The 13,365-nt window shown below is 53.2% G+C and overlaps 6 protein-coding genes across 6 annotated transcripts; 2 read left to right on the top strand and 4 right to left on the bottom strand.

Moving 5' to 3' along the window:
• Positions 1–1,168: 1,168 nt before the first annotated feature.
• On the bottom strand, positions 1,169–2,562 carry POSPLADRAFT_1138382 (hypothetical protein; the record flags this gene model as incomplete). The annotated part of the gene is made up of 4 exons (XM_024484901.1): positions 1,169–1,592; positions 1,647–2,223; positions 2,277–2,340; positions 2,398–2,562. 4 exons carry the CDS (start codon positions 2,560–2,562, stop codon positions 1,169–1,171), a joined length of 1,230 nt encoding a protein of 409 aa, XP_024340929.1.
• Positions 2,563–2,726: 164 nt separating this feature from the next.
• On the bottom strand, positions 2,727–4,076 carry POSPLADRAFT_1045253 (hypothetical protein; the record flags this gene model as incomplete). Its single annotated transcript, XM_024478716.1, has 6 exons — positions 2,727–2,882; positions 3,006–3,126; positions 3,674–3,777; positions 3,837–3,889; positions 3,947–3,967; positions 4,028–4,076. The coding sequence occupies 6 exons, from the start codon at positions 4,074–4,076 to the stop codon at positions 2,727–2,729; spliced, it is 504 nt and encodes a 167-aa protein (XP_024340928.1).
• Positions 4,077–4,319: 243 nt separating this feature from the next.
• POSPLADRAFT_1179745 (hypothetical protein) lies at positions 4,320–6,755 on the top strand. The gene is made up of 10 exons (XM_024488693.1): positions 4,320–4,389; positions 4,440–4,668; positions 4,715–5,359; positions 5,426–5,694; positions 5,753–5,940; positions 5,990–6,023; positions 6,080–6,110; positions 6,168–6,358; positions 6,407–6,428; positions 6,484–6,755. Exons 1-10 carry the CDS (start codon positions 4,370–4,372, stop codon positions 6,616–6,618), a joined length of 1,764 nt encoding a protein of 587 aa, XP_024340927.1. The 5' UTR covers positions 4,320–4,369; the 3' UTR covers positions 6,619–6,755.
• A 224-nt stretch (positions 6,756–6,979) lies between these two features.
• On the bottom strand, positions 6,980–9,036 carry POSPLADRAFT_1045251 (hypothetical protein; the record flags this gene model as incomplete). Its single annotated transcript, XM_024478715.1, has 5 exons — positions 6,980–7,037; positions 7,099–8,147; positions 8,198–8,257; positions 8,308–8,434; positions 9,017–9,036. 5 exons carry the CDS (start codon positions 9,034–9,036, stop codon positions 6,980–6,982), a joined length of 1,314 nt encoding a protein of 437 aa, XP_024340926.1.
• Positions 9,037–10,131: 1,095 nt separating this feature from the next.
• On the bottom strand, positions 10,132–10,527 carry POSPLADRAFT_1032585 (hypothetical protein; the record flags this gene model as incomplete). The annotated part of the gene is made up of 1 exon (XM_024476871.1): positions 10,132–10,527. The coding sequence occupies one exon, from the start codon at positions 10,525–10,527 to the stop codon at positions 10,132–10,134; it is 396 nt and encodes a 131-aa protein (XP_024340925.1).
• Positions 10,528–11,565: 1,038 nt separating this feature from the next.
• Positions 11,566–12,665, top strand: POSPLADRAFT_1179742 (hypothetical protein; the record flags this gene model as incomplete). The annotated part of the gene is made up of 6 exons (XM_024488692.1): positions 11,566–11,641; positions 11,710–11,736; positions 11,790–11,911; positions 11,968–12,288; positions 12,353–12,532; positions 12,591–12,665. Exons 1-6 carry the CDS (start codon positions 11,614–11,616, stop codon positions 12,663–12,665), a joined length of 753 nt encoding a protein of 250 aa, XP_024340924.1. The 5' UTR covers positions 11,566–11,613.
• Between the last annotated feature and the right edge of the window lie 700 nt (positions 12,666–13,365).

Below are 13,365 nucleotides of genomic sequence, written 5' to 3'. Positions count from 1 at the left end.
AGGCCGGCCTTCTAACAATACGTCGTTGCGTAACGATCAAGTATTTGCACCCGTGCCACTTCCTCATTCGCAAAACTATTCGCTGATAAATTCACATTCATCAAAAATAAAACGAAACTTCTTTAATGCGAGCAGCCCATATGTTCAAGCTTCACCGTCCGAAGGAAATAAAGCTATCACAAATGACCTTTGGTTTGCAACCCACATCCTTTGCCGATGGCTGAATACAACTTGTGATGTGAGTGAAGACCTTACGAAGATGTCATCGTCCGTGAGCGTTGAAACGTCGATGGCGGACAAGCATGCGACATTTCTCGCTGTGATTTGCTACGAAACCGGTAGGGCTTGCACTTTCCTCACGCATGCACCGGAGGCCTGCACCGGGCTTGGTAAACCTGTCGCTGTCGGGTTGCTTAGTGCAGCGAGGGAGCTCGAGCGTAACGCGCCATTAGGCATCGCCGCAGCAGAGCCCCCCCTGCCCCCCTCCTGCATGTCTGGGGGTTTGCATTTGACACATATGGCACGAGCCTATGCTAGCGAAATTCCACGAATATCCGGGAAGGCTTTGCGCGTGTATAAAACTCTCCGGAGCTTTCTGGCCGCGCCGGACCCACTGCAAGTGCACAACCAAGCACATAGGCATCTACATGATCCGCTTTATCGTTAGAATCAGCAGTGGAGACAGCCAGGAAAAGGACGTATGCGGCCCACTTGTGGGACTCGATGGTGTGAACGCCAGTGCACGTCTTGTGCGTCGCGGAAGGGTCGTTCGTTTCGCTCGGTTTCGTAGCTGTCGTCGCGCTCGGTATCCTCGCCGTTCTGCGCAAGGCGGCGGCGCACGGCTGTTGAGCGGGCAATGAACTTGGGCGTACACACGAGCACCCAATGAGCTGAACAATGTCGGCGAGGACTGTGTTGTCGATGGCCAGGCTGGTCTGGGCGACGTCATGAGAGGAAAGCCGCATCATAGCGGACGCGCGACATAAACATGTAGGACGGCATCGACACGTGAAGCTTGAAGTATCACGGGTTGTAGCCTCAAGTAATGAGGCATACGGAAGATTACATTCCCTTCCCAGAATAACTCCAATTTATTGACCATTGCGCTGACTACGAAGCAGACATCGCAGGAGATGGGTTCACGCAACAGGCCAAGCTACTAGTAATATCACTTGCGCCTGGCACTGCCACGTCCCTTGAATACCCAGTCAACTTGGTTAGGCAGATGTATCTCCACCCCCAACTGCTGGGCAAAGGTCCAGACACTCTGGTGGTCCTTCAAGAACTGTCTGCCGACTAGCACCATGTCGACGCCCTGCTCCTGCAGAACGTGCTGCGCGATGTGTCCATCCTTGATACCCCCGACGCCTGCGACGAGCATCCTGTCGCCGACACGCTTCTTGACAGCCTCCGCAAAGTGCGCCTGATACGCCGGCGCGATGAACTTGATCTTCTGTCTGCGATCTGTTCCCCCAGAAGAGACATCGATAAGGTCCACACCGTGATCGGCGAGAATCTCAGCCAGATTCACGGTATCCTCCAGCTGCCACGACGGTTCGTCGAATTCCTCCAGCCAGTCTGTGGCAGATACGCTGATCCACGGTCAGTTTGATGCACATTCCTCAATCTGACCTGCTTCCGCTCACCGGAACATTAGCGGCATGTCCGTGGGTATGACCGCGCGCACGGCGTCCACGACCTCCAGCGTGAGGTGGATGCGGTTCTCGAAGCTCCCGCCGTACTTGTCGGTGCGCTTGTTCGAGACAGGGCTCATGAAGTTGTGCAGCAGATATCCGTGGGCACCGTGAACGTCAACCACGTCCACACCTGCCTTGACTGCACGCGCGGCTGCGTCCACGAAGCCTTGCACGATGCGCCTGATACCTGCCTCGTCAAGTGCCTTTGGCCTCGGATAGTCCAGGCTGTCACTGAAGGGCACCGCGGACGCGGACACGACGTCGTCCGGCCAACCGCCGACCGCTATGCTCGCGCCCGCCTCAGGATGCAGCCACTTCGCGACGGTCGATGCCTTGCGCCCAGCATGCCCGAGCTGGATGCCGAGCTTCTGGTTCTGGGCGTGCGCGAACTCGGCGAGCTTGCGCAGCGGCTCAATCTGCGCGTCGTCCCAGAGCCCGTTGTCCTGCGGCGAGGTGCGGCCTTCGGGGAGCACGGCTGTTGCTTCGATGAACGTAAGAGCAGGGCCATACGTGAGGATTCCGCCCACTGTATCGCTCGCCGTCAGTACCATTGATGCATAATGGAAGTATGGGACGTACAGTGTGCACTGTGCCACGGCGTGAGCTGGCCATTATGAGAGGACGATTGTCCCAGTGGCGAGAGCTGTTTCAAATGTTGTCAAGAAGTCTGTTCAACTGAAGGGACTAGTGGTAAGCCTACCATTATGCGATTTTGAAACTGCACACCGCGGATCTTGATGGGCTGGAAGAGCTTTGGGATCGGCTTCCCTTCGGGCTGCGCGTCGACTGCAGTCCCCGCAGGCGGGACCTGAAGCGGGGTGAAGTATGGGGTGTTTGGCGCAGCGGGTGAGACAATGTCCTCCATGATGTGGTAATGATGAAGATTCCACTCGTGTGGCTTTTATAAATCATGTAGCGCGCAAGGCGTCGGAATTATTGGCCGTGCACCCTCTTCTTGAGAGTATATCGTTCTAGACGATATGGTCCTGACAAAGCGGCCGCTCTAGAAGAGCGATATACGTCAATCCGTCAACCCGCGGCATCGGGATACAGCGCGAAGTGCGAATCCTGCGTCTGCACGCTCAGTAAATCATTCTCGGCCGTTGGTTCAGTCTGGTTGCCAACGAATATCGCATAAATGGGGTTGTTCGTTGTACGTGCTTCCCAATCCATGATCTCGAGTACCTGACAGAATACTCAGCAACACTCTCGTGCGTCGACTGTTGGGCGTCTTAGGTGGGTCGCTTACTCACCTAGTACGAAATGTGACATTCGAGAATCCGTGCTGATGAATGAGATGAGACGAACTGTGATAGATGTGTCCGCGTCGCTGTCGGTCTTCGCCACAATAGGAGTGGTGGAAATGCCGTTCGTAGTAACATCCGCGTCACAGTCCCCAGAACTGACATTGGCTGCGGCATGCCCCAACCTAAAAGCCCGTATTCTTCTTTCGTGGTAGAGAATGCAACGGCAGAATAATGTGCATGAAATTGTATGCCAATTGTTAATTATTCGTGTAGTTGTTACGCTGAGCTGAACGAACACGGGCGACAGCTTATAGATTGTTCTCTTGTTTGTTGTTCATAGTAGAAATCGCTGAATCTTACGCAGACCAGTGACGGCATGCGCGCCTCTCCCGCGTTCTTATAGTTGGTTTGGGAAACTCCACAGTATGACCGGATAACACTCATGGAACATACCGATGTATAGCCGGTGAGGACGTTGTGAACGCACATCCTATGAGTTCCGGTATGGAATGTTACATTGTCCTAGGGGACATGCCTCGATTGCATCAAAAGCAAGACGGATTCGGTCAATAACTTAGCCATGGATACTCAGTCATGAGGCACTAGAACTCAGGATTCCAGCACGTTGCACGAAAGTTGCGAAGGACATGCGCGGATTCTGCTCTTCAGATGCCCTGACCCAGAAGTCAATAACAGTTCGTTAATGAAGGCTGTAGGAAGGTTACTCACCGATGTTTCATCTCGCTGCGCCATGTGACTTCCCTCAGCTCTGGCGTACGGATTGCAGCACCCACGATGGCAAGAAAAAGGGAAATGAAAGCCTCAATCACGATCTGTGCAAATTTTAACGGTTCCGCATAGCTCAGCACAATGGTCAAGATACTGGACGTACATCTTGGGGCAGAGATCCCTCTGGCTTGCCCAACGCCTTGCGATATGATAAGTCTGACCACACATGTGATCGGCATGACATTACAAAGGGGCAGACTGGTCCAGACTAACGTTCGTAAGTGGAAAAGGCAGCTGAAGGTGCGCGTCAGTGAAGCTTAGCAAATAACAGACCATCGGGCCGTGTGAGCTCACCGTGTAGGATGGTGACGGTCGCTACCACGAGCATGGCTGTACCCAACATTGTCGTAGAAAGTTATACCCGGCTGTAGGGGTCTCAAAAGGAGGTGTCTGAGCCGATAGACACGTCAGGTCAGCGAACTGAGTGGAAGGAGCGAGATGAATGTCGGCCGTGTTAGCAGAGCGTGTTTACGCTCTCGGTTCCGCGGCCGTGTAAGTACGCCCACGTGACCTTGGCGCGTTGGGCCAGTGCTCCCCAGCTGGCGGCGGCGGCTCGTCATAAATCTCCTCCGCAGGCTGGGGAGTGTACACCCTCGTATTGCACCAACATCAGTCCCCCGACTTGGCTCTGACACCATGGCTTCGTCGCAGCAAGAGTAAGTTTGCTCTGACGCCCTCGGACACAGTCTGACCACGCTCCACTCAGCACTCCTCTAAACGAGAAGCGGGGCGCTGTGCCGGGTGAGAGTGTACACGGCACGCCTGCGCTTTCCCGCAACGAAAGCATGGACTTCAAGACTACAGAGGGCACCATCCATCTCTCCAGACCGTACCGCTCGTCGACTTCCAACAAGCTGCGCACTATGGTCACCTTCTCCCCGCGCAAGTCGCACTTTGACATCAGCAATGAGAGGTCGGGCAGCAATGAGTTCAGAGTGAGTACCAGAGAATCTATACTTTCCGGTAGTTAACCGCTCGCAGGGCTTCTTTATGCTCTTCTGGTTCGCCATGTTCTTGTTGACTGTCCGCACGTATATTCGCAGCATCGAAGAGCATGGCTATCCTCTCGAAGGCGCGTTCTTCTCCATGTTTTCGCGACATCCTGTCACCCTCGCACTGTCCGACGCCGTGCTCGTACTCAGCACCGGGATCTGCGTTCCGTTCGTCAAGGCGATCCGCAATGGCTGGATCCGGTACTACTGGACCGGCGTCATCTTACAGCACCTCTGGCAGACGTCTGTGCTCTTCATCGCAATCGAGTGGACGTTCAACCGCCATTGGCCGTGGGTACAGTCCGGCTTCTTGACGCTACATTCCTTGGTGATGGTCATGAAAATGCATTCGTATGTGACGACAAACGGCCAGCTGCACTGGGTGAACGAGCAGGCGAAGACGTCGTATAAGCAGCTGGAGAAAGCAGTGAAGGATGAAGGTGGGTGGGAGGCTGCTCTCGCCGCGGCGCAGGAAAATAAGGCGCGCACTCAGGAGCACGAGCGCAGAACACAAGTAAACGATATCGTGAATGGCACGCCCATGGCGCCCGAGGGATCGACTACATCGTATGTCGACGTGAATGTTGGATCTGCACTCCGCCATCGCTTGCAAGTTGCCGGCAACACAGACATCGTCGACGACGCGGCACTTCCCAGTCCGGCACCATCCTCTGAGTTCCCTCCCGAGCGCCCGACACAGGTGAACACGACCGGCACACGCCTGATCCCGCCAGACCCGTCGCCCTCGGGTCCGTCGCCGTTGCCGCGCACACCCACTCAAATCCTGACGCATCATCCTGATCCGAAGATCGCCCAGCTCGCGCAAGAGCATGCCGAGCTGGAGGTCGAACTGTCGAGTTCGGGCCCGGATCGCGTACGTTGGCCGGAAAACATATCACTGCGTAACTTTGCGGTATACATGGCGATTCCGACGCTCGTGTACGAGCTAGAGTATCCGCGGACGGACAGGTACATGCATAGGCACGCGAAGATGTCACGGTCGGCTGATGTTTGAACTTTCTTGCAGGATCCGACCATTGTACGTATTCGAGAAGACGGTTGCGACGTTTGGCACGTTCGCACTACTCTACACTGTGACGGAGAGCTTTATCATCCCTCTTACACCTACGCCGGAGCAAAGAATATGGCGATCCCTGCTCGATCTCTCCCTTCCTTTCATGGTAGCATTTCTCCTCCTGTTCTACCTGATATTTGGTTCGTCAATCCTCTGCCGTCTTTCTTCCAAATCTGACATCATCATCAGAGTGTATATGCAACGGCTTCGCTGAGCTATCATTGTGAGTGTTCATTGGCTATCAGTAAGCGAGGATCGGAAGATTGACGTGACACTCAGCTTCGCTGACCGCCGTTTCTACGATGACTGGGTAGGCTATATAGCTCAAGTCTTATCCACTTTCTCTGAGTGACATCTTCCTGTACAGTGGAATTCGACGTCATGGGACGAGTTCTCGCGCAAGTGGAATCGACCAGTGCACACCTTCCTATTGCGACACGTCTACGCGGGCTCGATGAGCAACTTTGCACTGTCACGCAATGGCGCGATGATATTCACGTTTTTGCTGAGCGCCGCAGCGCACGAGCTTGTAATGACAATCGTCACGAAGAAGATCCGGTATGTAGCGTGTTTCATCTAGTTTCCACGCATCTGACCTCTTGATAGGATGTACCTCTTTGTTCTCCAAGTGAGTACCGCCAATACTCAATCCATTTGTACCTTTTCTGATGTGTTGCCTGTAGCTAAGCCAAATACCGATGATCGTCATCGGGCGCATCCCTGCCATCAAGCGTAATAAGTTACTTGGAAACATGGTCTTCTGGGCAGGGCTCTTCATTGGCATGCCCCTTCTCTGTGTAGCGTACGTTGCATACTGAGCCCACTGCTCCGGCAATAGCAACCGCGAATACGCTATGATTCGCACCTTTCGTTACTTGTGTGAAAGGGTTTTCTCGCATAGGATACAACTTCACTACTGTATACAGGATTATCAATTGCATCGACTAGATATCAATGCCTCTGCAATGGATGACGAGTAGGGTATACGATCCACTTACTGTACGATAGTCTCTCGATCATAATGTACACAGTCCACATATAATGTTATTCTTTCCCATGTACCACGACTCGGAAGGAGTGTGTGAGCAGTCTAAGATTAGGATTAAGAACAACGCACATAGGGAATCAAGCACTACCCATGATCCGACGTCTGAGAATGTGAAAAATGTGATGGACATGCTACGTTTTCGCCGCGCCTCCACCAGCAGCGGCCTTCTTGTCCGTATATGCTTTCAGACTGTCACAAAGAAAAAGACATTTAGCATAAATTGTGTAGATCGACACAATTTATAGCGCACCGTTTGTAGTCCCGGTCAATCTTGTCCTTGTCCACTTTACCCTCTCCGCTTGGTGCCTTCTCTTTCTTCTTTTCTTTCTTCGCGCGCCACTTGTCTTTCTTACCCGCGGCAGAGTCCATCTCGAGAAGGTCCCGGATTGACGGCAGCGCAGACGATGCGAGTGGCTGCAGGCGCATCGGACGCTCGTCTTCCTCTTCTTCGCCGTCCTCTAGTGCTTCTGGTGGAGGCCCGAAACTGTGTGGGGGGCTAGCCTTCGCGTATGCTGGCTCGGGCGGTGCCTCGGACTTTGAGGAGCTGGCGCGCGCTGCGCGGTCGCCGTCATCCGTGGCGAACCACTGCCCGGTTGGTGGCGACTGCTCTGCATCTTCGTCCCGCAATTGGTCTGTGTCTTCGTCGTGTGGCCGTTTTTTGATTTCCCCATCGCTCTCGTCGTCATCGTCGCCCAGGTCAATGCCGGTGTACTCGCCCGCGTCGGCGAAGATATCGACATCGTCGTCGATCGGCTCTGGATCTGGAAGCAGCGGACGAGGCGGAGCGGCCACGGGCTGCGACAAACCCGCTTCTGCTGGAGATGACTCAGGTATAGGAAGCTCCTCATCGGCCTTCGCCTCTGCTATAGCGGCCTCCCTCTTAACTGTCTTCTTCTGTGTGTCCTCTCCCTCCTTGCCCCCCGCCTTCTTTGCCTTCTTCTTCCTCGCCTTCTCGCCCGCGCCCGCGCCAACGGGCTTGAACCCAATCGGCCGAAACTTTCCCGCCTTCTTAGCCTCCTCGAGTGGCACGTCCGCGCCCGGCAGTTGTGGTGCAGGCTCTGCGCTGCCCTCGTTCTTGGCCCGCTTGGCCTTAAGCTCCTGCACGATCTCCTCACGCGTGCGTTTCTTGGGGACGCTAGACGAAGTCTCAAGGAAGGCCTGCTCGAGCGTAGCATCGTCCTCGGCGGCGGTGGACGCAGCCACACGCGAGCGAGCCTGCTCCAGGAGCGCGTAGTCCAGACCCTTGACGAGCACTGTGTGCTCGCTGTCCCCGCCTAGGTAACGCCGTTGTTCTTCCACCTGTTGTGCTGTGGTCAGGGGGCATACAGTCTTGAAGGTGACGCACATACCGCTTTGCGGTCAGCATTGTCCGCATTCTTGCGCTCGAAGTCGTCCGCAAGCGCTTCAACCTGTGCGTCCTTTTAAGATCAAATGTGACAACAACATGTGAGATACGTACTTGTGCGTAGTCGCTGTCGAGGCCGAGGCGTCGTTCGGAGGCACGATCCCGATATGCCTCTGTTCCCTCAGCTTTCTTCTTGACTGTACGCGGTTTGAAAGCAGGTTTTGACGCATCAACGGTCTTCCTAAGGTAAGAGCTCTGGTACCAAACATTATGAATGAGGCACATGTACTCGCCGCTTAGTCTTAGACGTCGCTACTGCAAGTAGGGATCCGCGGGAGGCCGGTGTCGTAGACGCATAAGCTTTGGGAGTTTGTAAGAGTTTTCTGAAAGATTCCTTGGCAAGCTTTGAGCCAAGTCTGCTAGAGGATGTTCAGATATACCCACCTGATCCATGCTTAAACAACCCAATAGATATCCGGCTCAAGAGCGGAGTACACTCCGGCGCACTAAGGTTGATCGAACGCCACGCGAGTGCAACGTGCCAGATCGAGATTGCAAACTTAGTGTCACAGCCCAATCACAGCTGTGCGAGATACTCATGACCACTTTCTGCTTCATTATGTATTGCATACGAGCGTGTTGAAAGACAAATACTACTCTGAGCTACACAATTGTGATGTAAAACTGGCAGATGAAGGCATGCGATAAGCGCGAGTGTCCTCTTGTGAGTCAGATGCATTTGACACACGAGCTTCATTCGACTTAATGTCCAGTGCCATGACCCTCAAACGCAGGCTTACCTGATAATCCTGGCCATACTCACGATAACGCCTCATACTCCATACTGCTTCTAGATTTTGGCTCTGATAGGAAGAGTCTTACTAAGACGTATTGCACAACTGGCACAACTGTGCCGCTGCCTTTGCATGTCGCTTGCGCGAATGCTGCCTTGATGCTCCGGGCGTGCTTTGTTGCCAACGCTCATAGCGGAGTTGAGATCACTTAGACAGACAATAATCGTCACAATATGGGCGGCCGACGATGAGTGTTTTTGGTCCTTGAATTTGAATTCGCAAATGTTAATGTCGAGCTTCAGAGCATGCATCGGCAACTAGCAGCACTCTGCGACAAGAAGCCACACACAATTGCGCAGGGTGTTGTGAGAGCTCGTGAGGGCCTCTCAAGTCTTTCTGGTCAGTCTGAGCTCGTCGTTACAAGACGAAACGAGACTGGCCGTCACTCCACGAGGCATCAGTGCCTGTGATTGCATCGAATGATCTGACCAGCGAAATGACCAGCAAGAATCAGGGCTGCTCAATTATTGTCGCTCGCTCGCTCGTTCACGGAGCTCTCACCTTCTCTGGTAGGTAGTTCCAACCCCAACCGAACCCTCAGCCACCGTGGGGTTGGAACTACCTACTAAAACAGGTGGGAGGTCTGTGAACGAACGAGCGGGCGACAATAACTGAGCAGCCCTACGCCCTGTGATCCGGCAGCGCCTCATATTGATGTCGGTATATGTAAGAAACGAGTCCGATCGAGATTCTCATTGATGAATCGCCATGCTTTGCAGGGATACAAGACAGAGGACCCGATTAAGAACAAAATTTACTCAATCAATTGAGTGGCGTGATTACTGACAACAATCTTTGTAAACACTGCATCTAAGGTACGTAATGCAGATGCACCGATGTGTTTACTATCTTACAATATTTGTTTTCCGTTTATGAATGGGCGCCCGCTAGGAGGCCAACCCGCCGCAGCCCAAGCGTGCGGAGAGTACGAGTCATGCTGACTTGATAGGAAAATACGATGACATCGGCGATGTTGAGTTATATGTCGCGACTCCCACCGTGGAGTATGCCAAGGTCAAAGTCGTGCTTTATTCAACTTACGTAGACTACTAGGTGATCTACGCTCGAGTCGTAGCTATGATCTCTAGAATGATCCTGACCTCGATTGTATCAGCTTCTGGCGGACGATCACGCTTGCAACGGCTTCTGGGTCACGGTTTTCCTCCCTGACATCCTCAACGGGGATCTTGTGCCTCCCCCCCCCTCCCCCCCCGGCACCTCGCTTGCCAGTGGAAATACTGATTCCCGCACCTGGCTGACGAAGCATGGCTAGGAGACGGTGAAACCTGTTTTCGAGAAGGCCATCAATCCTCTCACGAAACGGCATATGGACATTCGCTGCAACGAAATACTGCTTCGTGGCGCGCCCTACGACAGACCTTGCCTTCATTGGGGTGACATCGGTCTGTATTGTCTCCGCCCGTCTCTCTGGCGAACTCTTGCCCACCTCGAGGCCGATGGCATTTGGAATTACCCACATACTCACTGATTCAACCATTCTCTCCCTTGTTATGAGCAGACATGCTTCAAGGAGTCGAAGACGCCCCCCTTGATCAATTGCGCTGACAGCCGAGATCCTTAGCGGTGGAAATTTCGCACCCGGCTACGAACACATGTTTGAGGAGGGCTGCAAGTAGACAGATCAGAATGCCTTTTTATGTCTTATTGTAGGCCTGAAATGTCATGTGGCTTGTGGTAAATCCCTTTGTGAAGCCGATGCCCGGACTGCTAGCCACTCTGGAGTCCATCACTTTTGCAGATGATGCAAGCACTTCGAGTCATTTCGGTGAAGTTGGCCTCGTCTGATGTATAAACATTGCATCTCGACTCGATCTGGGGTTGTGGGTATGTGCATATGTATCAAATCGTGATTCTAATTCGAGGATCTACTCCAGCGATCGCGAACGACGCGCTTCGATCTACCTTTACTATGGTTTATTGGATTGCCCCTCTATAGATGGACAGGTAACACTTCGTCACATCAATGTAATTGTGCCGATTTAGAGGTCCGCTCGGCTCGCAGGGCCGGGGACACTCTTGCTCAGTGGTGCGTAGCTCACACGGCGAGTCCAATTTTTTTCTACTCCGCTCGAGTCCGTCGTAGCCATCGCGTTCTCGGGCGTGACATCGCCGTTCAATCTATCGAAAGAAGGGACTCCTCAACGATTCATCCGTTCGCTCTCGTTCAAGTTGGAAGTGAGAGTAGGCATACGAAAACGTAGGTCTTTATATAATCCCGAGAGCAGCGGAGTGCCCGGTTGTTGCGCCATCACATACCTGGCCATCTATGGGGGCATCCACTGAGAAACCATAGCATTTGCGTGATGCATGACAGTACGCTCTCCGCTAGCTGATGGCGCTACAACTGATATCCCTTCCCGATAAGTGGAAAGACCCAGGAGACTCTGTCAGCCTCTACAGATTTATCTCACAGGAAGGGGATTCGGCGGCAGATGACAGTTCTCACAGTATATATAGCACTTGATATAAAAGACCAAGCTGCTCACACATACAGCAGACTTTCTCGTCTGCATATCTACATTCTTCTACTCACAGCCTGCCTACCATGAGTCTCTGCGAGCACTGTGTTTCCGGCGAGTCTTCACCCTAGTCATCATGCTACTTTCGGTGTGTTACGAATGCTCACCCTCTGGATGCACAGGCGTACGCCATGAGGGCACCCCCGAAGGTGTGAACAACATATATCAGACTTACTCATGCAGACAAACACTCTATCTATAGGCAAGTTCGAGCAGATTGGGGGCGTAGAGTGCTATGTTGCTACGCCCACCGCCGATTATCCCTCAAACAAAGTCCTTCTTTACCTGATGGACATCTTTGGTATCCACCTTCCCAACCATCAGGTCAGTATTACGGACATAAACTCTGAAAGGTCACTGAGACTTGCATGCTCTCCCAGCTCCTTGCAGACGATTACGCTCGCAACGGGTTTAAGGTCGTGATCCCGGATATCCTCAACGGCGACCCTGCGCCGGTAGACGCTCTCGATGCTGGGTCAAAGTGGGACTTTATGGCGTGGCTCGGCAGGCACGGAATGGACACTGTCCATCCCGTACTCGACAAGGTTCTCCCCGCCCTGAAGGCGAGTGGTGTTGAGAAGATTGGTGTTCTTGGCTTCTGCTATGGTGCGCGCCCGGCCTTCGACATCGCGTTCGAGAACAAGGTCTCTGTAGTGGTCGTCTCGCACCCGAGTCTCCTGCAGGTTCCGGAAGACCTTGAGGTGAATGTTTCCCTGAGCGGCTGAAACACGAGTGTATGTTGATTGTCTTTTGCGCCGAGTCCAGAAATACAAGGCCGCATCGAAGGCGCCACTGCTGATCAACACCTGCGAGATCGACCAGATGTTCCCTCAGGAGGCTCAAGCCAAAGCTGACGAGATCTTGGGCGGTGGAGGGTTCGCCCCCGGATACCAGAGGACGTACTGGGAGGGCTGTGTCCACGGGTTCTCCGTCCGCGGCGACTTGGTACGACATTGCAGCCACGTACTAGATAAGCGATGACTGACACGTGTTTGTGATGCAGAGCAATCCGAAGATCAAGGCCGGAAAGGAGGGTGTGTTCAAGGCGAGCGTCGAATTCCTGATTAAGCATCTGTAGACATAGATAGCAGGATATCGAGAGTGTAGTCGAGTGGCGGAATTGAATACCATCGGATACGAGGTTTTGCGAAACCCATCGATTTCCCAGAACTGCATGACCTCTACTGCATACTTTGAAGATTGTTATTTTTGACCATTGTAAATGATAGTAGACATCGAATCTATCCCAAACGTTAGAGCGATTGAAGATATGAAGAGGAAGTGAAATGACAGCCCGAAGACTCTTCTTAAGGCCTTCTGCAAACATGCGGCAAGAGATACATTTTATTTCCCGGCAATCGGACATCTGATCTAGTATATTTCAGCTTTGGTTGCTCTAGCCCGATTCATTCAGCAGGGCGTGGCTAGTGAGCGACGGTTGTTGTTCTGGCCGAGTAGGCGTGACACTCGCTGTCAGCGTGATATGTTCGCACCCTGCGCTTGATCATGACACGGTGCGGCCTGGCGCGGCAGCGCACTTTGCAGTCCTGCAACGTTAACGTCTGTTCGAATGGAGTTTGAACTTGCCGCTGTGACCCAGACGTGACAGTCTTTGCAAAACTACTGCAATGCGAGGCCTCGAATGCGGCATCTCTCCACCACAGGATGTCCTTCGCGTATGGTCTGATCCTGAGTACCCCTCCATGTACTGTGGCAATGCCTGAATGGGACAGGAACAATTTTTGTGGTGGTACAAGCAGAGCAAAAGAAAGAATGCG

The sequence above is a fragment of the Postia placenta genome, assembly GCF_002117355.1.
Source record: "Postia placenta MAD-698-R-SB12 unplaced genomic scaffold POSPLAscaffold_4, whole genome shotgun sequence".
Lineage (NCBI taxonomy): Eukaryota > Fungi > Basidiomycota > Agaricomycetes > Polyporales > Adustoporiaceae > Rhodonia > Rhodonia placenta.
This window is presented reverse-complemented; position numbering and strand designations above follow the sequence as displayed.

Coding starts and splice junctions, on each gene's coding strand:
- POSPLADRAFT_1179745 (XM_024488693.1), top strand. CDS start 4,370: ATGGCTTCGTCGCAGCAAGA. Junction 5,360..5,425: donor TTGCCGGCAACACAGACATC/GTCGACGACGCG, acceptor CGCCCGACACAG/GTGAACACGACCGGCACACG. Junction 6,024..6,079: donor GGCTTCGCTGAGCTATCATT/GTGAGTGTTCAT, acceptor CGTGACACTCAG/CTTCGCTGACCGCCGTTTCT.